The sequence below is a fragment of the Diachasmimorpha longicaudata genome, chromosome 7 (assembly GCF_034640455.1).
Source record: "Diachasmimorpha longicaudata isolate KC_UGA_2023 chromosome 7, iyDiaLong2, whole genome shotgun sequence".
Lineage (NCBI taxonomy): Eukaryota > Metazoa > Arthropoda > Insecta > Hymenoptera > Braconidae > Diachasmimorpha > Diachasmimorpha longicaudata.
In genome coordinates, this window is record NC_087231.1 from 7126937 (window position 1) to 7153574 (window position 26638).

Below are 26638 nucleotides of genomic sequence, written 5' to 3' on the forward strand. Positions count from 1 at the left end.
GCACTTGACTGATAGTGTCATCGTTTCTCCGTAAATGTTGTGACGTTTTGTAAATATTAATCGTCTCCTTGGGCCAATCAAAAAGATAGTTAAAGTTAGATTTGTCGGATGAATGTTCAGAATGAAGAATTTGTCTGATTGAGCCTCTGCACATTGATATAAAGAGGGAAGAAAATTTTCTTACGAATCGATACATTAGTCACTCTTAAAGGTTCGAGTTAGTGCTCTCTAGTTTTATTCCAGTCGACAATTTAAGTAAGGAGACATGTCCACTTCGATCATGTCAAATGCCAAACTCCAGGACGACATGAGTAGCATTCCGTTGGCTGATGATGATCCACAAGGTACGATTAGCGATTAACAACTCGAGCTTGACCTAATTTGTTGAGGAATAGTTAGGAAAATTGACCATTTTCAATCGGCAATCGTTACTGAAAGTGTAGCATTTGTTCAGGAAATATTAACGATTTTATGTGATTGATTTAATGACATTAATTTACCCTGGTCATTGTTTTTCCAGTAAAAAAAATTTCTAATTTTACATTCAAACAAAACAGATCCTTGAGTCCAATATGCTTCCAAGTTATTTTGTGAATTTTCTCAAAGTTTTCTCCAATAAACCACAGAATGTAATTGGTGTCTGTTGACCCAACAACATTATTAACATAAATCAAGTTTAATTTTTACTTCTGCAGAAATAACCTCGATACGAAACCAAAATGATGTAATTTTACTCTGCCACTCTCAAGTGGAAGTTTTTTTTTATTTCTCTCTCCCCTACATGGAGAGAAAAACAAGAAGTTTCGAAACAAGTTTCGATTGACTTAACAAATCGCATGTAAAAAAAATATCTAATGGGAATTTAAATATGTTATTTTATACGTGAATAGTGATCATCCCAGAAGAAGATGTGCCTGACAATGACTCCCATATATCAGGTGCCTTCGCTCGAGGTCGTAGCATGGACTCTATACCATCGACTTTCACCAATGGCAGCTGTAGTCCAAACAGTAATTATCGCTGTCTAATCAATGTACTCACTAATTCCGATCAATTTCGACAATTAAAACGATTTAATCGCAGGTCTAGATCCCGACGTGAGTCCCGATGAGCAGGAGGAGAAGGCCAGGTTAATCTCGCAAGTCCTTGAGCTCCAAAATACCCTAGATGGTAAGCCAGCCCGACATTCTCCTTTATTATCTCAAAGGAAATAAGAGATATTTAGAAAGTATTGGGTTTCAGATTTATCGCAGAGAGTTGACAGTGTGAAAGAAGAAAATCTTAAATTGCGGAGTGAAAACCAGGTGCTGGGGCAATACATCGAGAACCTCATGTCTGCATCAAGTGTGTTCCAATCGACGAGTCCAAAATCCAAAAAAAAGTAAGCTCCGTATTTTCGATTTTATCCTTGACACTGATTCAGTACTGGATTTAGTAATTTTAGGACTTCTCAGATTCTCAATGCTTTTTCTTAATTTTATATGAGAATAAAAAGGTTCTGTGGCAGTATTTGACAATCTTCAATAACATTATGGAGATAAATATTGTTGAATCGCACATGTCGATCGATCTTGAAACAATTCCCAGCGTCAGTGAAAATTGAAAATAATTTTTGAAAGATGATACAGCCGGATTTTGCATTCAAGAATATTTTTCCTTCCATCATCTGACATTAGAATCTAATATTAAAATTAAATAATAAGCATTGCATATGCTTTCGTCAAAATTCACTGAACTCTGCAACTGACTTTACGAGAATGACATTTTACGGGGCCTCAATCACCAAAGAACGCAATTTATAATTTAATAATCGTCTGGAAACTTCCTTACTCCTAAGAGTTTACGAAGGCTTGATAGTTCATAATTGATAGATAATTTATATTTAAACGTCATAATCCCAGAATTTCGGAGTTAATCATTTTTACATGAATAAATTAATGTAATTTTCTTTAATTAATAAGGAAATGCGGAGTGCTGTGCTGAAACAATTCTGTTGATTTAAATCTTAATTAAATGACAGCAATGAGTGAAAATAATTGAAGTAGTACAATCACCGATTGTTGGTGAAAAATAAAAAATAATGAAAGATTAAATATTCAAGCACGAGCTTCGCTTACAGTACTTGTTGTACAGAAGAGAGAAATGATTTATATTAGATATAATTGTCATATGAGAACTTATATATTGCATATATAGAAAGTAACTTCTGTTATGTCTAATGAGAGAGAGTGAAATGATAAAAATGATTAATTATATATTTCGCTCTATCTTATACATATTATTTGCTGCTTATTCCTGTGTACGTGGATACAGACAACTGATGGCTTGACATGATCACTTCTAATACAAGAATCGTAATGTAACTTGCTAATCGGAAAGTGGAGGCTCATGAGCACAAGCACAATGACTGCACAATTATGAGATTATGAGATGATTCCATTGTTAAGTCACGGTATGATAATAAATATTGAAAACTAAAAACCGCATTTTTTAATGGCTCAGTGGTGATCCAATTAACAACAGTCTAATGGTGTCCTATTACTAGGAACTGAATTGCTTTTTGTCCCCATGCAGTTTTTGGTCCTGATTTTGGCCTCCCATTCTTCTTTATCCCGATCCACCAGCCCTCAGCTGCATATTTGTGAGATCTGAATGCCTCGTATGAACCGATACTCCACTGCTCCCATTCTGTTGTGTCTTTGTGCTCTTTTAACTGAAATTCAGTAGTTTTGTGATTGAAACAAAAGATGATCGAGCTTGGGGAAACATTACCTCGCCGTAGAGGTGTCCTTTTTTGTTGAACGCTAAAAAATGCCCGGTTTCTGGATTTTGTATTCTAATTACTCCGAAGGATACTGATGATACGCTGAATAATGCTGAAATTAATCGGAACAATACATTTTCATTGCAAGTGGTAATTAATTTGTGAATCAGCAACTTATTAAATCCTAAAATATATATTGAACATTAAATCTACTGCAAAATCTAACTGGAATAACCATTTTATTTATTATAAAAAATACCTATTTGATCATCGATAATCGCCTGTCCACAAACCCGTCCAGCAGGTGACAAAGTCAGATGGTATCCGTTTCGACAGAATAATTTTATTAATCGGCACTGATAAGCAGGATTCTGAACAGAAGTGCGTGGATCCCAAACCAAACACGTAGAAGGTTTCTCCACAATATTTGTACTATCACGAACAATTGTCCTATTCACCAGAAGAAGTAACTTGATCAAGTCTATTAAGGTCGCAGTAATTAACAACTCAATATTTCCAAACATGCGAATTTCCCCAATTAAACCCGGAAATTCGTATGCAACGGAAAAGCCTCGTTTTTAGGCCAATGTTTTATGTAAGCGTGTGCCGCTGTTTTCTTTAATCGATAAGGTCAATGTGGTTCAATTATCTCATTTGCCTCGATTAAAGGAAATAAAGCACCAGTACCTTCAGTAATATTACAAACCCGTTTTCATCGAAGGTGACCGTTGTGGTTGAGTGCCGGGTTGTATTTCGTTTTTCCCTTCTTTTGCCAGAGTTGTCATTCTCATCGTTATGTATCGATAAATCTGTGTCGTAACTGTCATCAGTACCACTGTTGTCAATGTCACTGGATTCTTCGTCGCACGTTGGGGCGATCTGGTTCTCTTGAATCCACCGGAGGCTCATTTTGTCAGAAATCAATGACAGATTACTCAGGACAATTTCAAAATTGACTAGCTGAAGCTGGGCAGCTGCCACCGACCTAGTGCAATTTAAAATACCGAAAACTTAACGGTGGTTTCGCTCTGCTGATGGAGAGGAAATCCTCAGAATATAAAGCCCACAGTGGAATGTCCTCTCACCGAAATTCACAGATGCAATCTATTCGATCCCGTTCATTTACAAAGCCGCGAAAACTTTTGAATGGAGCACGGGTGATGTTTAAGCTTGAAGAGGCCACAGAACGACTGGTATCTGTGCCGACAACCCGAGACAGACTGAATTAAAAAGCACGACCGATGGACCGACGAACGTTTGAAGCTCTCACCCGCACCATGGGCATGTGAACTGTTCTGCACCGTTTAACATCGTGTACCACGGCGAGTACATGAAGTGATACATGCGAAGCTCCACTATTTATAGCGCAATCGAGCCTCTGAACACAACACCGAAGCCTAATATTTCGTCGATCGACCTTGCAACGATTCCCACTTCAGTGATTCCCGATATTTTTTCAATTAGTGCGATACAGATGACATTATCAATTTATTCTCAATTCCACTGACAACGGCCAGTGATTTTTAATAGAATAACTCATATAATTTCGAATACACGGATTTTTTTAGTTTATAAACGTTAATTAATGTCGAGAAGGTCAAGGGCATCGACTATACAAATGAAGACAGAGAAAATATCTGTGCATTTTCGTAAATTTAGCGCCAATTTGTCTTAATTTATTACAGTAAGTCAATCTTCGAGGGATTATTTTGATTACGTTTTCAAGTCATTGTCGAAAAAATTGTTGGCATTAAAAATAATGAATTGATTAACCCGTCAAATGCGTCACCTCTCTCGCCGCGATCCCTCGAGCAATGAATAATTAGAGTAATGATGCGGTTGTCCCCTTGACATATGCCGTGTATAGACTGGAACAAAGCCCCCCAGTGGCAAAATCAATGTCACCTAAAATTAAACAGCAGAAAAACCATCTGTTTGGTCTGGGTGATTTTTATACCCGATTGATGCATTATTGTGAACGAATTCTGCATGACGTATAGACACCGCGTTCCTATTTCCAGATTCCCCTCCATGTGCGTGTAAATATTCTAAATATAAAAGCATACTGAGAACGGGGTTTACGATGAATGGCTGCATAGAGATGTGTAATACGCAGTTTTCTTCAAGGAAATCATAGTAATTCATGTTATGCTGCATTAAACATATATTTCTCAGATAATAGAAAAAATTACACTCTTTCCTTTATGCTTGGAATTCACCTCGATAAGATGAAACATATCATACAATATTTAACAGTATGTGATTGAAGGCATTCACTGATGCCAGCAACAATTCATTCGAAGTTTAAATTGTAAATTTATTGGGCCGTGTTACCGCATTTCTGAACGGCTACAGTGATTATGGATTTGAAACAATACTTCTTTACAACACTAAGAACTAAATTATCTATAATTCTTCATTCTATAGTTTGATAGAATTAACATTTTTCTTCCTAGGATTAAAAACATTCAAATAATTAGCATAAAAAACAATCCTTCGTCCATTCGCTGAACTCCATAAATATCACAATTTATAATACATAATGTACAGGATGACTTGACCAACAATATTTCACCTCGACGAGTTTGGAAATTAATTCAGACATGAAGTGATTCCTCTAATTACATAAATACATTTTATGTACATTTGTTAGTCAACTCTTTCAGTAGTATAATTTCTTCGCTTCTCGATGATGGCTCGAGGCTAGTCTTACTGATATATTTACATTAGAAATTGAATGGCGATAAAACAGTGCCAATTGTTCAATCAAACTTAAAAAAAAATAGTTGAACCGCATAATATGTATTAATCGGCATGGATCCACAAAACTGGGACAATTTAGACACAGCTGAACTTGACACCTGCAAAACGCAATTTAAAATGTCCCCATGAGTAATTTTGAAAAACAGTTTTAAAAATAGTAATATCAATACTTGAATATTATAACTAGAAAATTTCTATTAAAACTTTTGAATTTGTACCGTCATCGCTAGAGTAGCAATTATGGCAGTGTAGCTTGTGATTCCGCACACGAACGTCTGTTCCCATGAGTCCGTCACCAAGACGTACATGACATACACAACATTTGAAACACTCCATATGGTAAAATAGCCGCAGGCTCTCTATAATCATGGCTGCCCCTCGTCCTTTGGGATAAAAATATTGAAACGATCGTTAGACATGGGAGATTTGAATAAAATTTATCGTGTAGGATTAAATTAGAGGGAATGTACAGGAAGCGTACCTAATTCATCACCGCAGTGAGAGCATTTCTTCTTTCCACTGACACTGAGCATTTTCTCCTGTGACTCGACACTCGAGGGACCCGGTGATTGATGCACCTTTTGATGCATCATAGCAAGATGCTGATGGGACTGATGATGGGGTATTGACAGCTGTTCCTGGCTGACACTGTGCTCCAGTCTGTATGGAGAAGATAAACATGTGGGTCATGTAAAGCGGTTTTAGGGTTTTTTTCTTTGTAGACTGTCATATTAAACAAGTGGCATCGTAGGCATTCACAAATATTCAAAAACGATTAAAAATAGATGAATGGTGCTCCAAAACGGCGAACATTACAATTACATCCAATGAAGAAGAGGAAAAAGAAACAAAACCTTAGAATATCTCCAAAATCACATTCCCACAATCATGTAAAAAACATCTAGCAAGTAACATTTCCCAACGAAGAAAGCTTGACAATAAAATTACCTGCGCCGAACAGGGGGTGGTCTCTCATGTGCCCTATTCTGTATCCTTTGCGTAATGGTTTGGATGATAGAATCGGGCAGTGGTTTACCATCTGATTTTGCTGAAGTCGCAGTGTACAGAACAGATGTCCCAGTAACATGAGGTTTTCTCGCCGGTGATCGTTGATTCTTCTCATTTATTCTCCTCTGTTCAGCCTCCTGTCCAAGTAAAATAAATTCTTCATTCAAAAAACATGCGACACAAGTATGCAATGACCATCACCACCACAATCTTCATCAAACTCGACACAACAATGCAACGATGATTGAATGACTCACCTGGATGAGCCAGTGCTGATAATTAAAATCCTGAGTAATCCTGGGACCATCGCTCTTTCTCCTCTGCACCCACTGATCATTCTTAACAATTCTAGTCCGCGGTACAGCACTCAGTGCCTGGAGGGTCTGCTTAGTCATCTGCTGTCCTGCCTGTGGGGCAAGTGCTGTTGTAGAGACACTGTGCCTCAATGATGCATTAACCTGCTGGGGAATTGAATCTGCCGATGGAATCCGACTGTTTCTGCGCATTCAGATATGTCACGACTATTAGGACTGTACATTTTCATTTTTATTTCTTATTATGCTCAATCTTTTCTCCTACTCTCTAGTTATGCAAGTCATTGGTAGAGGGGAAGAGAGGGCGGATGAAACAGTGAGGGCCGGAAATTAAAACGCAAATGCATAGAGCACGATGCCTTCCTGCCACACTCCGGTGGAGGAGAACATTTTGCACTGAAAGTAGAGTTCAGTTCATTTCAACTGGAAAAATACTATTATTTACTTTATGGTTGCATCGCTCTGTGGCTGATACAATAGTCGAAAAGGGGTAGGGGCGGGGGTGATGGAATAGTTTTTCCTTTTTGCAAACATTACGTTTTTTTAGACATTCGCTTCCTACCAATAGTCACGATTTAAATTTTCGAAAATGTCGATTTTGCGAGAAAAATGATTGAGCTTTTCTTGATGGATCGAAATTTTTATCTTATTGTAGTAAAGTTAACTAAGAAGAATTTTTAAATAATTTTCAAATGTTATTTACCTGATGGTGGCATCACGCTGTCGCTGATCCAGCACTCGAAGGGGTTTAGCGGGAGGTATTGGGGGTGGTGGTGGTCGCCTCCTCAGGCCCTCCTGAAGTTGGAGATTTGGCATTGATGATCGATAATTCAGGGCATTGATATTCTGGTACGTTGGGTGGGGATTTGTTGCACTTCCATGGTTGACGTCCTGCAGGGATTGCCACTGCTCCTGCAGTTGTTCAGCCAATTGCTGTTGCTTCTGCTCACGATACGCCATGTTGCTTCTCTGACGTTTCAATTCTTCCTGCTCGAGCTGTAACAGTTCCCTCTCCACTCGCAGCACCTCCCCGGATGGGTATTCATCATCATGAGTGTACTGCACTGCCGTCAGCACTGTTTTCTGGAAAATAATGGAGGAAAAAAAATGTTGAATAATTGTCGTTCATCAGGGGAATGGGGGGTAATGCTAATGTTTCTGAATACATACTTCCTGGTTTCGAATTTGATCCTCCATGGATCTCAGTCGCATTTCTTCCTGTCTACGCACTTCCGCTGCTGTTCTCCTCTCATTCTCCAGCATTTCATCGTGCAGTCGCAACTGCTCAGTTTTTATTCTCAACTCCTCCTCCCGATGAATTTTCTCGTCTGCTTCCTGTTGCTGCTGCTGTTTACGCATTTTCTCTTCCTCCTGTTTGCGTGCATTCTCATCATTCTTACGCAACGTCTCCTCTTGGCGCTCACGCTCCAACTGCATCTTCTCCTCCTCCAGTTCACGAAGCTTGTCAGCGAGCTTCTCACCGATGTCGCTGTGTTCCAAAATACTTTCACATGTTTTCGTTCATCCCCCGGATTTACGTTCTACTTTGTAGATTTTTGAGAATTTTTTAAAGGTCTAAGGTGAAGAGGTACTTACACTGGTAGAAATTTTGGGATTTTTGGTGACTGGTTTTTGCCAATATTTTTAACGTTGTTAATCGCATTTGGAATTTATTATTATGGTTTTTTCATGCATCTTTATGATTGCAGTTGAATTAAATATAATTTTCAGTGAATTTTCTCAAAATTGACTGATGTTTTATTATCAAAGCAATTGTTGAATTTTCCACGCATTTATTCAACAATTTAGGTAAAAACTGTTATTAGTGTTATTATCGCAATCGATATGAAGTACGTGGTAAGAAACGTTCAAATAAAATAAATTGATTCTCAGTAGAAATTTATTGGATTTTTTATTGACAGGTGTTTAGTAATTTCCAACGTTAGAGATTTTATTGCAGATTTATGAAGAAATAATTCGATGATTTCTCTTTTAAATTTGATGATTATGAAAATTTCAACAATCTTCGTATATTTTTATTATCACATCAGGAAAATTATTGTTTCATTGTTAAAATGAGTTGTCAAAGGTTTCAAGCTTTTTTACTTAAAATTTTCTATCAGTGTAATTATTCCAGTAGAGATAAAAATGAAATGGTAGAAAGTCGCAGAGTCAAAAAATCGATTCTAACGAGAAGAAAAACAATTTATTACCCTTAAAATGCTACAAAATTTTGTAAATTCACTAGGCATCTATAACAATCTACGCAGAGCACCCAGCAACCAATACTCAACCGATAATTCGCGAAAACTATATTACACCGAAAAATTGAAATATTAAAACTAAAATTGGAGAAATGTGGAAGTCCAACCAGGAAGTTTGTGTTCTCTACCTGTTTTGTTCGCGGTCACTGCCGTAACGCCACTGTTCCTCCTTCTCGAGGACTTCGATAATCTCACGCTCTTTCTTGGTGATTTCGTCCTCCTCAGATGATGTGACACTGGCACCGAAGGGCTCACTACTCTGACGACTGTGCTGGGACATGTCGGGGCTGACTGGTTGTTTTACCCAGTCATCGGCGTGACCAAGCTCAACCCCCGAGTCTCTCTCGTGGCTCGAGTCCTGTTCGTAATTGCTGTCAGTGTCGTATGAGCGCCGATGTAGCTGTTCTATACGTCTCTCCTCTGCGAGAATCGCTGCCATGTCTGGTGGCCGTGCTAGGCTCAACTCCAAGTCGTCATCATTGATCTAATTAAATATAAAAGATCTACTATTTCCGAGTTTTGCATAAAATCATTTCCAAAAGGTTCCACTATTGATGCTTTAAAAGTATGAGACTATTTTCTGGTTTAACGCTGAGATCAATGTAACAAGCTCTGGGAAAATTGATAAAAGTAATTTTTATCAACGCACTGTTGAACTTTCTTCGTCGTTTTACTGACAGTTTAAGGAAATTCATTATTGAACATTCAAAGTTTTATGAAAATATCAATAGGAACGGTAAACTTTAGTTGAATTATTCATGAAAATGAGTGTAAATCAGAAAAATTCAGGTGAATATATTTCTGAATTCCCCTGCTGAGGATTTACTTGGTTGAATCCTAAAAAGCAATGGACTTACCCCTTCAATCCCCAAGAAATCAGACCGCCTCGTCCTCAATTCCTTCTTGATTCTCCTCGTTGAGTTCAACCTCTTCAGTGGCTCAATCGGTTGATTTTCCTCATCACTGAAGTCTGTCGGAGGTGGAGGTGGTTTCTCCTTCGGTGGTTCACCGCTGCTCGGTGGCCCAAGGGGGAAAGTCAGTCCAGCAACAATTTCCTCGTCATTCTCAAGATCCAACTGTGGAATCTATAACCGTCATTGCAATCATGAAAATAAAATATCAACGATAATTGAAACGTAAAACATCAACCAGTCTAATAATTTGCAAGGTGAATGTCTAGAAGTCATAATGAATTCACGTGCTATCTTGCGTCAGACAGATAAGAATAATTGGCCAATTTGTCAACGTCATACATACATATTTGCACGAACACTATCATAAGCAAATAAAAATGATTGATAATTGCTAGAATTTGTGCTTTTCACTCACCTGTTTGCTGGTGGGTGACAATGTTCCGATGAATTCCATGGTGTTTACGTCAACAATTGTATCTTCCTCAAATGTCAAGCGATTGGTTTCAGTGTCACACGACAATGAGACTATTGACATTATAACTTGTTCGGTATCAGAGTCAATCTGAATCTCTGTCTTCTGTTCGACGTTTGTTCTGGTAGTGACAGGGGACTCGACAGATACCTCTACCATGGACTCACTGCTCGTACAAACCACCACCTCTTCGTGCTCGACTGGCGTTGTTGACTCGGCCTGTGGCACTACGATTTCCTCGTCTACGCTGCTACTACCGATAACGATCGATTCCTACCAGAGTTGGAGGTGAACAGAGACGGAATTATTGGTGGTGAATTTTTATACTCCTTTTATTTTTTTCTTATGAATTTTGCACACTACAAATTTCGCAACGCTACATTCTATGCAAATTGGAATGATGGAGAGGGGTAAACAATGCGGGATGCACTTCTCTCTCTCTCATCTCGAGGGTGAATCGATCGGATTCCACTGGGTCTAGGAGATTCTTATCAGCATTTTGCTATTCCATTCATCGCTGATTTATTGAGCAATTTCATGGGCTTTGAATTTGTGGAATATTTTGGAATAGGTGAAGGATAAATGTGGAGGTTTTAGAATAACCGTGGCGTGCCATGTATCATGCAAGAGCCAATGAATTGAGGATACTTGGATTATTTCAATTTGATAGTATTCTACGCGGTGAAAAATAATTGTCATAGATTACGCAAAAATGACATTGTTTGATGTAATCGTGAGACATCACTATTGCTTAGAAGAAATTGTTATTCTTCGCATAAATGTTTAGGGAGTGTCACGTTAATAATACGTCTTGTGAGGTCATTTCTCTTGAAGTTTTTTTCCTATGTAGCTCATCTCTACTGTGATTGAATGTGTAAAATAATGTCGGAGAATGGTGAGAATTAAAACAATATTTATGTAATTGTCATGTTGCGCGGTTTTGGCTACTTATTCCAGCATCAGCGGGCTTGTAAAAACATGAATATTGTTTTCAATTTCTTCAACATTCTTCAAAGTCACTTTGGATGTTTCAATTTTGATTAAATTTTGAAATTAGAAGCACAAGCAAGCAGGTGTCGTTAGTTTGGCGAAGCAATTTGATCTGCGGGACAAAGGAGATAAGAGATAAGTGAAACCCACGCTACATCAACAATTTTTCATGCTCAAATACACACACACACGAGTGATACGGATAAAGCGATGTCACGTGTCCTAATCGATTTTCACTGCCGGAAACTATGTACGGCTTTGTTCTCCGGCGATGGCCAACATTTGTTGTAGTTTCATTGGTAATGATCACTTGGTTTTTTTTTCATGATGTAACAAAGTTTTAAAACAATACCACAAACTTTTGTTGCATCATGGCAGGTGGATGCACAATTCTACTCTTTCTAATTGTTACCAGCATCGCTTACCTCCTCAGTTATGTTTTTGAATATTTCTCAAGTCGGTAAAGCTCAATTGACAGTCCGTCCTCTCACTATTTCCTCCATTTATGCCAGTTCTATTTACGTAAGTGATTTTCTGAACGATCACTGATGTTAATTAACTGCAGTTAAATTTAATTAAGACCATTAACAGCCGCTGGTCTACCAATGATTCAGAAAAAAAATTAACTGATATTGCGGCGAATGTCTTTAGAGGTGCGAAGCTATCGTGTAAGATAAAAATCGAAAGATAAAAGACTGAAGATAGAAAACCATTGTCAGAAAAGGGCACACCTTCGTCCATATTGATATTTCCAATTAGATCGGGAAATAAGTTATCAGTGACTTACGATACCTTTCAGCTCTGTGAATTTAACACTTTTTGGGAAATTTTCAAGGTTTAGAATCAATTATCACCTGCCCAAAATGTCAGATAAAATATCTTGATGGTAAATATTAACATTCGCGTTGTAGGTGAAAAAATATTGATAATAGAATGACAATGAAAAATGCGAGAAATCCTTTTCCAAGTATGTTTTCATATATTTCATTTAATGTATTCGCTCCTCAGTACCTACAACCACTGAATGACAATCCACTGGAACTAAGATGATTTCACTTCGCAGAGAAACCGTTACATTCGCTCCTAAATCGTCCAATAAATAAATAATACGTATTTTTTTTTATCAAGAACAGTCACACTCCATTTATCACAATGAACTTTGTGGCGTATCTAGCGTTATGTGATTTTTGGTTGATTAGATGTCCATTATTGTTATGCCCATATGTTTCTATTTACACTGCTGGCTATTATTATGATCGCAGGTGTATCAAATGACAATTTATGGTTGGTTCAGCAAGGAAGTGATGAAATGTGTCAAGAGACATGTTTTACTGGAAAATTATCCGAAAAGACGTATTATCAATTTCAGACCAATTATTCATGAGAATGCAAGGAAATTGGATAAACATATTCTTTAATTCTCAGTGATATAAACAATTTTTAAATTTCTTCTTCAATTACTTCATAAACTTCCCCTTTGAAAATAAAATTATTGACAAAAGATCAATTCAAATTGCAGTTTCGAAATAGACACTCACAATCAACAAAATATTTCATCACTCCCATATTAACTAAACAAATTCAATCCTAGTCGTCAAATGAATTGATCTCTCCCAGCTCAAATATTTACAAGAGTTCTAGCAATGAATTCAAATGAGAGTATTAGCAGATAGAGATCTGGCTCAGCATTTTCGTGGTGCAATATTAAATTGCTGCTCGTTGCTCCTAACCTCGTTGACCATAATGAAGGGAGTGACTGATAGTGGGGGTGTTTCACCCAGAGGTACAACAATTTTCTCACATATTTCTACCACCGTACGCCTTCGTTCGACAATCTTGTCTTGATTCATATCAAGTTGACAGCACTCATCTTGTTGGCATTTCAAAGGCGATGGAATTTTTGATGGTGATTTTGCGCACAATTTTGGCTGAGGAATAACTTTAGCTGGTGATGATGGAGATGTGCTTGGTGATGATGTCCCTGAGTTGATTTTCACATTGACTGATTTGCGTGGAAGTGGAGTGGGAATTTTTGATGGTTTATTTATGGAAGAAGCCAAATCTTTGCTATCTGGATTTTTATGAAGATTAGATGCACTTTTTGACTCTGTGTCGGCTTCACCGAGAGGTGATGGCATTTGTTCAGAGCCATCTAAGTTTGAGAGACTGATTTTTATCTCTGGGGCATTTCTACGTGGAGGGATTCGGGGACTTTGGTAAATAATTGTTCGACCAGATGATAATTTACTACTTGTATGATTGTAGATGCATGTCATTGGGACTGAAGAGTCCGAGAAAAATCGATTTTTGTTAATCGGCAGTATTCCAGCTGCAGCGGTACCCTGGATTAATCAGAAAATACCAAAGACCAATGCTTTATACCTATGATAACCCACAACCAGGAAAGGAAATGAAATGAAATATACTACGGGTATTTCCCCTTTGCCATTACCATCTTGCAGTTAGATGGACCCAAAAGTTCGTTTATAATATAAAAATCTATAGATGTATTGCAGAACTTGGTAGGATTTTAAATTCAACATCACTTGTCAATACATTCTCGCTCACAAACTATCGAAACGAACTTTCAGATTCTACACCCAACGCTAAAAATTCAAGCACTTGCGCATCGAACTTACCTCAGTTATCACCGCCGAATGTTGGCTGCCGACCTCCTCAAATCCTTTCTCCTCCAGACCCTCCTCTTCTTTCTCATCGATAGTAGTCTCAGTCGCCTCATCCCCTCGATTCACTTTATCAGCGCGCGACAGGCCCTTCTGTGTCTCAACAACCCCTACCTGTTGTTGTTGCACAATCTCCTCATCCACAGGTTCATCGGCCTGACTAACTGCACAAGAGACGTCAGCAGTGTGAATTCCTGAGTCCTCTCTATCCGTATCATTGAGGAGTTCTGCAGAGGAAGCACAGGCCGGATATCTCTGAGTGTAATCAAGTTCTTCAAGACTTTGAACCCTCTCAAAAGTGTCTGGCCCACTAGAGGCGTCGGCATCCAGAGAATCAAGACTTCTGTGAAAAGCGGCACGAGGTGCTCTGTACTCTGAATCCGGTGATGAGCTCCGTTCACTCGGTGTCGAGTTATCATTATTAAACCGAAGAATCTGTTTGTCTACTGGTTTCTTCTCAACCTCCTTGGTTCTCCCGTTTTGCCTGATAGTCGTAGACCTCGGTGAGCATGACTCGTCACTGCTTGCGTACTTCTCGAGTGTAGAAAGTCTCTCTCTAAGGGGCCTCACTGGCTCCAACTCATCTATACTCGGCTTTCGAGATATTTTACTCTCACGCTCAGTTGCCTGTTTCTCCAAGTGAGAGAGACGCTCACGAATTGAACTCATGTCACCCGAGAGCCTGTTCAAGGACTTTGTATTCTTATCTACTTGCTCCGACTCGTGCATCTGTTTGTCGAGATTGGAGAGTCTCTCCTTGATGGACTTGGTGGTGGAGAAGTCCCCGGATAATCGGTTGTTGTTGTTTATTTTATTGTCAGCATTGATTTGCGATGCTTTTTCAAAGACTTCCCTGCGCTTCAATATATCAACCTTTACCACTGAGAAGTTTGTTTCATCTGTAGAATCTTTCGTCTCATATAGATTAGTTTTGACACTGTCCAACTTGACTTCCAGATCAATCAGAGATCTTCGTGGTATGTTCTGGGCAACTCTCGATACATAGCCTCGTATAGCACCCTCATACGTGTACTCCTCGGGCTCCGGTGAACTGACAGTAGCTGTGGTACCGGAGTCGTACTCTCTGTGATCATCAGTGATGAATCCATTATCGAATGTTTTTTTATTCGGTGTATCAATGACATTAGTAGTGGTTGTAATGGCTGTAACATTGTTATTGTCTGTACTGCCATTACCATTTTCATTGGTAACGTTATCCAAATCGGAGTGATTCTTATCGATCTCGCTGTCTCGATCGCTCTGTAACATAATAAAACAAGGGATACATGTATGTATTATCAAATTAGCATAGCCATTGAGAACGAGCCCATTGAATTTGAATATGGTAATGAATTGTTGACTTACAAGAACACTCTGTATGTCGTCGTGGGTATCACCGCTGACAGAGCTCTTTCCACTACTTGTACCAATACCAAGATCACTCAAGTCATTTGAATCCTCCTCTTGATACATAGCGAGATTCATGCTGAGCTTTCGCCCTCTATTACCACGCTCCTCCATCATCTCGGAAAATGTTTTACTTCGTTTTCTCTGTCTGTCGTGTTCCTTGAGCTCGAGCTTCTTGACCTCAACAACTCGTTCGATTATGTGCTCTTGGCGCTTCCTCCTGCTAGTCTTCCAATTGTCCAAGTTCTTGGGTAAGAAAAGAAAACAAATATTGATGGGTGAGTGATCAAATAAGGAAGCTGTGGTGGATGCGGGAAATGATCGGTGGGGAATTCGAGATTGTTTGGAAATTTTACTCACCGATTGCCAGTCTTCCGGGTCATCGCGTACTTCTTGTTTTACTTTTTTTACTTCTTGGACCTTTTGTAACTGCTCTTGGGCTGTTCGGTAGAGGGAGCAAGGGCCGACTTTGACGAATTGTAGAGGATTTGTTGCTTGTTTTGGGGGGGTTTTTAAGGTTGTCTTCAGCTTTGGTGGTTCGTGGGCCATCTGAAATCATACATCACGATTTTATACTACAAATGTAATAAATTTTGGGAGTTTACAATTTTAGTCCCGTAATTTGACGAACGTTTTTAGAAATCAAGAAACGAGTTGAATTAATCCTGAATCCAATTATTGGATAATTCAATGTAATTTTAGACTGAAGACTCATATTGTCAGTGAATGTTGAGGATTTTGCTTCCCCTGAGCCGGATTTAATGTCGCTTTCATAAAAATTACTGCCAAATTATCCGTGAAATTGCAATTTTTTAGGGAAACCATGGAAGTAGAGGAAGTTGGAAGAGTTTCTTTTAATTGTTAAATGGTATGAATTTATCAACGACTGAAGTTTCTCCACAATTTCTCTCCTGTATATTTCTTGTATATTTGATTTAGACCGCGTATATTTTGATACTTTCTCATTCCCACCTTGAAAACTAAATATATTGGAGTTTACGACGTGTTTTGATTTCCATTCATCACGAATTTCTTGAATTGAATGTATTTGATGAATGGACAAGCATTAACCTTCTATTTATTCAACCCAAACATCATAACCAAGTTTCTTACATTTTCACTTCTCTCTTCCCATGATTTACTTGCAATATATCATATTACTGTTTTCTCTCTCTTCTTATCTATTACTAATTCTTATCCTTTAACTGGCGTCAGACCGTAGCCCCTGCGAGGAAGTGTTCAATGCAACAAAAAAAATGTTTTCGTTTTTATTTACCATTCGATCGTTTCGCCGCTCAGTCGCGGCAGCCTGCGAGGATGGCATCCTCGTACTCTCCTCGCCACCACTCGAAGAACTTCCTCTTCACTGTAGGGTGATTCTTACCACTGGCGAGCCCATCCTACACTCTGCCTCTGCAAAGATAAACAGGAAATCTCAATGAGGGAACAAAAAATTCATAAGAGGGAGTCGAAGAGAAAGGGAAATCGAAGGGTCGTGGCCTCATTTTTCACCTTTCATTGCTTTCCTTTCTCCACTTTTCAAACACGAAAAAAATGTTTGAATATTAGATATATAGCGATGACACTTCTCGAATTCTTTATACGAATTGAGAGATTGAATTAATGTCCCGAGTGAGTGGCACTAATTCCAGCCACTTTATCCCGGACACAACATGACATGAAGAATGCAAGCTTGTAGACTGATTTTCATAATTATACTCTTGATTTCAGAGGTAAACACCGACTATATTACAATTTTCCTTTCGAAAATTTACATGACCTGGTAATAACGATCTTCAGAGAACGAGAATACATTAATTAATGAACTGCGGGATCGATGATTGACAGTGTTGTATTTCTCATGTTGCCTCATGTCTATAGACACCAATAGAGCAAATAATGCGAGAGTTTCTCTTGAATTTTCACTGACTAATGCGACTAGGAAAATTAAACAACGACATTCATTAAAATTTAAAAATAAAAAAATTCCCAACATACCAGAATCTGAATAAACCTGTCGATAAGAAAAATTCAACTTGGGATTTCAAACATAGGCACCGGCTGCATAACAATTTTCCTTTCGAAAATTTGCATCACCGTTTAATAACGAGTAGAGAAAGAGAATGCATTAATTAATGAACTGCAAGGTGAATGATTGACAGTGATGTTTTACCACTTGCTCCTAGTCTATAGGCACTTATCAAACATCACGAATGGCATAAGTAGTTCAATTGATTATCACGAAATAATTAAATAAAATATTTGCATAATCTGCAAATAACAATCTCCAAAGAAGAAGAATGCATTAATCAATGAACTGTGAGGTCAATGATTGACAATGTTGTATTTCTCCTGTTGCCTCATGTCTGCAAACACAAATACAACTAGTGATACGCGAGGCTCCACCAAGGCTAGAACCTGTGTGAGTTCTCATTTGCTGTTTTCAGCGTGAAACCACCGAGAATTCTATACGGCCAATCGCTATGTGTACATGTCTACCCTGAACTTATCGTGTATACCTCGAGAGCTAGTGGAAAAAGACGAATAATGTTAAAACAGTTTTCTCTCTCTCCAACTATTTTTTTTTTTTCCCCAACCTGTTATCGTCGAGACTTGATGCAACCGAGATTCCCTACGAGGAATTTGTACTCAGTATCAGCTCTTTTGCCCACCTTATCTCCCTCCAAACAAGCGACCATTTATCTCTCGCAATTTTCACGAGGGAAAGGAAAAAAAAAATACCCCCTCCCCCCCCCCTCGGGAGGGAGAAAAGGAGAGCCAAGAATACTAAGGACAACTGAAACAAAAAATAATAATCTCACGCGAGCCTATAAATCTCTCCATTTCGACGTTCTTACGTATTAATTAGAGAATTCTGTACAGTAGTGGCTGAATTTTTTGTTCACAGACCGGTACTTCACCGCAACAGATACCGGGACTCAACGAAAAATACAGCCTCCAGGGATAAAACAACTGTGCATCATCAGTTTCAAGAAGTCGTGAGCAATTTTGACCCCTTAATTCATAGAAATCAATCGTTCTGTCTGCCTCAATATTCAGAGAACAGCGCCCAGTGGCTAGGAATTCTTACGTATTACCATCACTCATTTTTTTTTCTTCTTTATCATTCAATGTTTTAAGTAAATTATCGGATAGCCTGAGAGATGGTGACGAATGAAAATGATAAAGCACTATTGTGCAATAATTCAACAAAGAAGAAGGTGGTCTCGAGTGAGAGACTGAAGATGTCTCTCTTTCTCTCTCTTGCACCGTAGGAGGTAATATTTAATATTTTCTCACTAATTCGCGCTCGCCCTAATTGCTGTGATTAGTCTTCATTTCGTGATATTGGTTTTTGGTACCGGTGAAGAACAAACGGTGGATGAGAGTGGGAATTCATTCAGCCGTAACATTGCATCCGCCCTCCTTTGTGAAATTAGTGCAGTAGCTGTTGTATACGAGACCTCAATAGGACGTGCTACATTTTACGATGCACTCGACATTGGACGATTGGGAAGAATTGTCGACAAATAAAGTTGTATCCGTAGCATACGTGTCGTTTGTTTTATCCTGTGATTCTTTGAGTGATGTTTTGATGCTCCAGAAGTGAAGTCTGACCACTGCTCGGGCGTAACCGCTTCGTCGGCACAATTTACCGAGTGATTCGAGCGTGGAAAACTCGCTGAGAGAGTCCAAATGCCAGAGCTACCAATGGCGTGAGGAACTTTAGCGCCATTGCATTCTGATCGAATTTCGTTTCGATTGGATTGGATTTTCTGCTCTCTCGATTTCTCGGCTTTGTTGAGATGATTTTACGCTTGGTGAGGAGCTCAATATGATTGTTCTGGTTAAGGGTAGAGAGGGAGGCGGCGAAGTTGGCACTGATTTATGCGACTCTTCGATGTCCGTGACGAAAACAAGAGTATATATTCATCTTGATACAGCTTGGGCTCTGTTCAACTGGTAAATTTTTTTATCTTTTTTTCATGTTTCATCGACACGCTCTGTCTGTTTACCCGATAAAACGTGAAGAAACTACAATTTTGATAGCTCTGAATCTGCAAAACAAACGATAATGCAGACAATAACAGGTATGAAATCTAATGTAATGAATTGTAAATCAGAATATCTGTTTTTAATGTGATATCGAATTTAATGTGATCATAAACCAATATCTGGATATTTGGTACAGCTTGTTTTATGGGTTTTTCCCAGAGAGCTGTGCGGCAATGCCTCAAGGATAGTTGGAAAGTCACTCGCTGACGTTTCCTCACGATTTTCTCATTCCTCAGCCGTCGCTGGCTTGTCTCAATTGTCGATAGTTAATGCATTGGATGAGTTTGCCTCACATCTTCAACTTGCGACGATGTGCCGAGTGTTTTTCACGGGCATCAACGCACACGCTGGGTCACAACAACTGTACATCTCTTCGGTTGTAACACGTGAATAGATCTTTTTATGATCACAAGTTTTACGAGAAAAAATTATATCCGGATTAAAAATGAAAAAAATTGGAATTTCAGGGGCATTAAACTTATAATTTTGAGACTTGGGACATTTAATGAGCTTTGAGGAGTTGAAAATCATCAAATTCTTTTGAAAACTCAATTAAATTACAATTTTTTTACGACTTGGAAATGAGAATTCCTCAAACGGTTTAAAGTCTTAATAAAAATCGTTAAAACAAACGCTAGTTTATCGACTAAAATTAGTCTACATTTTCCTCATTTCCATAAGATTTAATGAATCAATTTATCTCCATCTCAATTATGAATTTCGTTGGAATTTTCGCGGAACTGCCATTTGACAAAAATGTACAAGAAAAATACCTGGAATTTCATCTAGATAAGTCGTAAAAAATTTCACAATCTTCGAATAAAAACTAAGAGTAATTGTCTACCAGTAATAAAATAAAGAATGTAAATATTCCCATCGAAGAATTTCAAAATCATTGATGCAGTGACATGAAAGTTGTCGAATGAAATACAGTCCTCACGTTTTTCTGCCGTGATAAATGTTTGTTGAGCATTCAAACGTAACAAATACTGATATCCACTGGTGTAAATAAGAGTCGGCAATATAGACAAGGCAATTGGATACCTCAGCAATCAAGACCTCCTCTCTTCTTCATCTCACGCATTTGGACCAGCCATACATACACACAAACTCATGGGGCTGATTACAGCCCTTCAACGAGGATCCAACAGTCCCGTATATTATTCCTGGGACCCAGTATGTAATCGATTCCAGCTAAATCTCAGGCTGTCCTCTATTCGATATCCTTTTCCATCAATTCGTATTATTTTTTTTTCTTCTCCTTTATTCGCTTTTACAGTGTTTATTTGGACTTGTTACTCCATGTTGGTCGAACTCGGGACATTTAATTGAATCGTCAGTTTGATTGTTACATTTTCTTCGGTTGTAATGGCAGGTTTACAACCGAGGAAACTTGATCGACGTAACAGTACATTGGTGGCCAGAACCTCAGGGACGCGAGAAAAGTAGTCTCTTTAACGGTTTAGGAGGATTTATCCGGTGCCCTCTCATCGTGCACTCCGTCTCTCCCTCCCTCCCCCCCCATCTTCCCTGTCCCGATTGTATTTTTCTCATGTTTTCTTGCTCATGCCGGTCTTGAGTAATGATAATTTTTCGAGTGACCTCGAGACGAATGTTGGAATTAATCAGTTGGTATTCATTCCGGATCCGGAGTGCACACACATACGAGTGGAAACAAAAAATTATATTTTCATGGACTATTGAATAGTAATTTTCCGTACTGCTTTTCACTTTTTCTCTTCCGGAAATTGGCATATGCCCTTCGTGGGGCGCGTAAAAGTGAAAATCACCACGGAAAAATACCTTTTACGATCAGTGCCATGGGGGTCTTATTGGCGTGATTGGTCAGTCCCCTTCGGCACTCACCCTGGAATATACTATTTTAGGAAATTGACATTGAAATCGGATCGCTCAATTCATTCCGACGACATTTTTTCTGAATGAACAGCGAGAAGGTCTCGCATTTGTTTCTCTTTCTTCACGATAATTTTATAAATATATTTTTACAATTAATGCACCCAAGACCGGAGATGAAGAAAAATTACATCCGGAGTACATAATAAAAATGTCAGGAGAGATATTTACTCATCATAAAATGTTACTTCTTTCTACCACGTCTTAATCCTGAGCATGACGATTCTTCCTCCATTTCCGAGGATTTTAGGGTTTTTAAGTATTCCCAGACGCTCTGGTTATCGTTAAAGTCACGAGTTGTCCTCGTAAATTAATCGATGGTGGCAAATGTCGCGTTTAATGCGGTATCTTATGGAGATCGCTCACTTTAAAAAATCTCATTCTCGAAACAAACCTGCAATTTTTGGAGGGGAAAATTAAACATCCGAGTGACAAAAGTCACGACGATGTGTACATTGTAAGCTTTGGTAGTGGATAAGATCCCCAAGAAATGGTTAGAGAGAAATGGAAAAAAGGAACGTAAATGCGCGTGGTAAAAATAGATAAAATAAAGTATAAAAGGGAAAGAATAAAAATAAAAAAATGTAAAAAAAAGAGGGGCGAGGGTACGCGGTGTAGTAGCCACGACTTCTCGTGGCTGCAGAAGCCGCTCCGTGGTAAATACATAAACGTTTATATATTTCTACGTGGATAGTCTCATGGAGTCAGGCCTCGTATCCAACCGTATACCCCAAGAAATTGTATGTATGTACGTTTGCGGTGGAGAGAGAAAGAGAGATTCGTGTGGATGCGGGGAGCGTGCGCACGAGACGTCTTTGGCCGAAAGTACGAGAAGAAGCGGTGGCTAGGTCACGGTCGGGGCGATGCCCTCTACTCTCGGCGAAGAGGACTCCTTGTGGTTGTTTCATCCTCTCCCACTTTTCTCTCGATTTACTTCTCAGTCGTTTATTTCTTGGGCCTCTCTCGCCAGTATCACTAGATTCTCAGATTACTCGGGGACAATGTGAACGATTCTCTGATTGAGATTTCAACAGGGGTTAACAATTGAATTATCGATACCTAATTGATTGATCCGTGACTGATGAAATTACTTGGGATTTTTGCAAATTCTATTCACAGTTTCCTTAATAATAAAATGAATCCCCTCATTTTCATGGACAAATTGACAAAAGTTCTCAGTCAATTTTCATATCGAAATTGGAGTGAAAGTCGTCACATGCGGTAGAAATCATCAAGAGTCTTACCGGAAATTCACACCTAAAATTTCGAAAATAACCGGAAAGTATAATTATGAATTTTCGTTCAAATTTACTGAAGTGAATGGAAGTCTGTAATCCTCACCCAAATGTCATAAACTAATTGGAATAAAATGACATACCCAACAAGTTCCCCTGTGGATAAATAATCCCCCCCCCCATAATTTCAAGGGTAAATTCCCAAAAAATAGAATTTATTAGGGCGCAATACCCAAAGCTCAGGTACACCAGATAATTTGAATCATAAAACCTCTTGCGATTGTAAACAGCACGAGAAATGGTACCACTTCCAACGATCCGTGAAATGCCCACCCACACAAACCCACAAAAACCCCGTTTATCAGGTATTTACAAGTCTCACATTAAAGACACCTCTCGTCATCCACTTCCTGCTGTCATAAAGAATCGTTAAATACGTGACGATCGGAATACATAGATTATCTCGGGATTATTAAATATCCAGTATCAATCATCCTGTTTGATATTTTTCTAATAGCCCTCAATAAAGAACGACTTACAGGTGTTGGTTAAAAAAAAAAAGGATAAAAATTTTTTTAAATAAATTCTTGAGATAAATCTTTGTCCATCCCTTCGGTGTGTTTGGTCGCTTCATGATCGTATAAACATGGTTTACCCTGGAGTGCGCATAACTCTTGTATATGCAACAGAAACACCCCATTGGAATATTATACTATCGAATAAACGCATCCTTACGTGGCTTTAAATAAACACATGCTGCTTCTCAGTGGAATTGCACGAGGTATTTAATCGAGAGTCTGCATGCTCAAAGTCGTTGTCATATTAATTATACGAAAGGGCCCCGTGGCAAAACATCGGTTCTGGCGCATGTTACCAAGCCATCTCCATAATAAACACTTGGTCACTCGTTGAGATTACATTAATGACGAATGAGACGGGTCGAAGGTTGCTCACCCAGTGTCCTTGTCTATGCCATCTTTATTCCTAATTTATTTATCTCATTCTATGCACAAGTATTTCATTCTTCAATCGAACCTATCACCCTTTCAAGACAAATATCTCAGGGAGGGCATTCTAATTTTCGTGAAGTGACTGATCTACGATTTTTAACGTCCAATGTAAATGATTCTGGACAGAACTATTCTTGTTCCAGTTCCAAAATAATGACCGTGGCGTTTCATGAACCCTGAATTACGGGTTTTTATGCTCAATTAATGCAAAAAATATCTGCTCATTCAGTCCCCTGTACCACGTTTATCATTTGCCATGAAAATTGAGGAGGAACATCAGTTGACACGAGTATATGGTCAATTTCCATATTAATGAGCTAATTAATAGTCCAAGATGCACAATTCTACCTTACAATTAATGCATTCCGTCAGCAATGAGTATGATTACAACTTATGGCTGATTCCAAACGTGAGAACACATCTGCATAGAGCGATTGAGCTGAATCGTTTCAATGCATCGTCTTGTACGCGTGTCCATCTTCGCTTGGATTCTATCAATCCAGAGAATTAACCCGATACGTATTCCCCTTCCAACATACCGTTAATACATCCCAGTGTAACATACCGTAAATACGCATTTATAATTGCCAACTCCTCTCATTTTTACCCTATCTCCGTCTCTCCGGTATTTTCTGATCCAGAATGTAGGTATTTTAAACGTTTGGCCTCTGATATTTTGCCGTTAAGGCTGTAGCAACATTCAGGGCATTTTTATGACCAACAGAGGTCGAGTCTTGATGCACAAGAGGATACATGTTCAATGTACAAACGAATTATGCAAACGAGTGTGTACGAGAAATTTTAGACTCCAATGATGCGCTCGTTTTCGATACATTGACCCTGAAAATTCTGGTTACTCGTGAATTGTTTTGACGAGACCTCCAACGAGCAATATTCCAGAAATATATACCCCCAGGGGGATTATGGTATTCTGCTTGGCCACGTCACATCAGTGAGACCTGTACTTTCAAAGCAGATCAGAGAACCAGACAAATGAACATGACTCTTGATGGGTGCCTTCGCCCCATGGCGCCAGTGTATTCTTTTTTTTTTTTAATTTATTTATTACTCTCTCTTGTATTTCACTTTTAACACGATGTACTTTGAACACGTGCTGCCGATTGTTCTCCCTTCGGGCTTGAAACGCTCATGGTGGCCGAACTCTACCTGCCAGTGTTAATTATTCATTCTTGAATGAATTAGTGGGGAGTAAGATCATATCGAGTTCTCAAAACACTTCGAGCGTGTCATTACAATGGAAAAACGTTGTTCGTAAATCATCTTCAAACCAGTGTAGAGGAGACATAAGATTTCACTCGTTTGACGAGGGGGTTTTAATCACAGAGATAGATTATTCAAAACTGATGATCTTTGATGCGTACTATTTTTTACAGGAAATTTTGACACATAATTATATAAATTGATGTCACAGGGAATAGATGAAGCGTGAAAAAATAACGTAATGAATAGTATTTCGAATATTTCAAAGAGGGAAGCCAGATATTTTTATGAATATTTCCTATGACAAACGAGAAGCGGAGAGACTTTTAGTCGAGGTTTGAAAGATTTTTCCCACTCCTAAAGATTAGGGGCAATTTATTATTGAATTTTGTTCGAGGGTTTCAAATAAGCTCAAATAGTTCTAGTGCTAATTACATTGTTAAGTACGCCAAGAGAGTCAGGAAGAGAGAGGTTGCTAAGCTGTATAATCTCCCCTAATCTGGGCTTAAACTTCAAGTTTTTCGAAACTTTATTACGCCCTCACCCCTCAGTCAGTTGCAGGTAGGGCAATTACTCCAGCGATCTCCATTGTCCCTCTCTTTCCATACATCTACCCCGAAAACGTTGGGGACTGGATTTTCCCTCTTTTTTGTGTCAACTCAGAGACAAAATTTCCTTAGAATATTTTTTACATGGCATCAACTCCCCCACATTGTTTACAATTCCTCCCTCTCCAATTCCGATGAAGAATTGAGAGCACCCCCGTCGATTATTTATAAACTTCCTGGCAGTCTGCCTATCGCTTCTTTCATTCATATACCACTACATCTCGGTGTTTTGTCGGACGTCAAGGCAAAAGGATAATAATAAACGTACATGTCTTATGCCTTCCTCTCGTTGTATACATCAAGCATTATAGCTAGTCTGCTTTCTGGAGCACACCTCAACAACTGCGCTCTTCTTACCAATGAATTTATCGGTGAAATCATTTGTCGTTGCCAGAGGCCTTCTCTCCCCCTGGGTTACAAACCATTTACAAACGATCACTTAGCACTGGTACAGTAAATACACGTACCATAACTGAGATGGAAAAACACTGGGTTGAAATAATATTGCTTCCGGTCGATGATATCGAGTCTAATTCCACCGATAACTGGACCGTGAATATTATTTCAGTGTATTGCTCTCAGGTGTGTAGTTACAGGCTGTCAAGTGGGTGAATCGTATTCCATTACGGAAGGCATTATTTACCATTTACATTAAATTGATATTAATTGAGTGAAAAATATGTCTAATCATCCTCGATAGATTATTGAGTTAAATAAATTTACTCTCATAATTGTGGTAAAGTTCATGCAGAGATAGCAAATTAAATGACGTTTCAGTTGACTTCAGTTGACCCAGTTGAGGCCATTTTGATTGACTATAATTTCTCTAATAAATTCAAAAGCCGCTCTCGCCTGATACTGGTTACGGGGTGAATGGAAAGGATTCGGTGGGTTAACCAGTAGCTCATTTCGAACAGTTCTTATCACCCACACACTAATCGACATTCGTTGTACCCCAGATACTGGCTCAACTCATTCAATATTTCAGAGGGTTATTATAAAATTTAATTAGCG

General features: G+C 38.7%; 3 protein-coding genes and 1 long non-coding RNA gene across 9 annotated transcripts in view; 2 read left to right on the top strand and 2 right to left on the bottom strand.

The window, feature by feature from the left end:
• Positions 1–9: 9 nt before the first annotated feature.
• Positions 10–2481, top strand: LOC135164828 (short coiled-coil protein B). The gene is made up of 4 exons (XM_064125529.1): positions 10–344; positions 891–1010; positions 1084–1170; positions 1243–2481. Exons 1-4 carry the CDS (start codon positions 266–268, stop codon positions 1383–1385), a joined length of 429 nt encoding a protein of 142 aa, XP_063981599.1. The 5' UTR covers positions 10–265; the 3' UTR covers positions 1386–2481.
• LOC135164827 (putative fibroblast growth factor 1) lies at positions 2235–4781 on the bottom strand. Of its 3 annotated transcripts, none has more exons than XM_064125527.1 (5): positions 3850–4781; positions 3471–3749; positions 3024–3214; positions 2773–2876; positions 2235–2713 (listed from the first exon to the last, which is right to left on the bottom strand). In XM_064125527.1, exons 2-5 carry the CDS (start codon positions 3671–3673, stop codon positions 2525–2527), a joined length of 687 nt encoding a protein of 228 aa, XP_063981597.1. In that variant the 5' UTR covers positions 3674–3749; positions 3850–4781; the 3' UTR covers positions 2235–2524. The 3 variants fall into 3 exon arrangements, with proteins under 3 accessions (XP_063981597.1, XP_063981598.1, XP_063981596.1); XM_064125528.1 differs by having other exon boundaries at positions 3471–3774; XM_064125526.1 differs by having other exon boundaries at positions 3471–4781.
• Positions 4782–4910: 129 nt separating this feature from the next.
• The window catches only part of Smash (smallish), a 46541-nt gene continuing 24813 nt past the window's right edge, over positions 4911–26638 (bottom strand). The window contains exons 2-15 of one of the 2 annotated variants that reach the window (XM_064125488.1): positions 16857–16993; positions 15941–16129; positions 15539–15826; positions 14129–15433; positions 10443–10772; positions 9971–10198; positions 9242–9597; positions 8020–8338; positions 7553–7932; positions 6793–7033; positions 6476–6672; positions 6009–6187; positions 5746–5910; positions 4911–5625 (exon numbers count right to left, since the gene is read on the bottom strand). In XM_064125488.1, coding sequence (XP_063981558.1) covers positions 5603–5625; positions 5746–5910; positions 6009–6187; positions 6476–6672; positions 6793–7033; positions 7553–7932; positions 8020–8338; positions 9242–9597; positions 9971–10198; positions 10443–10772; positions 14129–15433; positions 15539–15826; positions 15941–16129; positions 16857–16904 — 4248 coding nt within the window. In that variant the 5' untranslated portion in view covers positions 16905–16993 and the 3' untranslated portion in view covers positions 4911–5602. Of the gene's footprint in view, positions 5626–5745; positions 5911–6008; positions 6188–6475; positions 6673–6792; positions 7034–7552; positions 7933–8019; positions 8339–9241; positions 9598–9970; positions 10199–10442; positions 10773–14128; positions 15434–15538; positions 15827–15940; positions 16130–16856; positions 16994–26638 lie in introns of those variants that run through there. The other variant, XM_064125489.1, reaches the window with a different exon arrangement.
• LOC135164466 (uncharacterized) lies at positions 18033–20504 on the top strand. Of its 3 annotated transcripts, XR_010299302.1 has the most exons (4): positions 18033–18858; positions 18951–19401; positions 19613–19671; positions 19796–20504. It is a non-coding gene; the product is annotated as an uncharacterized LOC135164466 (long non-coding RNA). The 3 variants fall into 3 exon arrangements; XR_010299301.1 differs by having other exon boundaries at positions 18033–19502; XR_010299300.1 differs by having other exon boundaries at positions 18033–19401.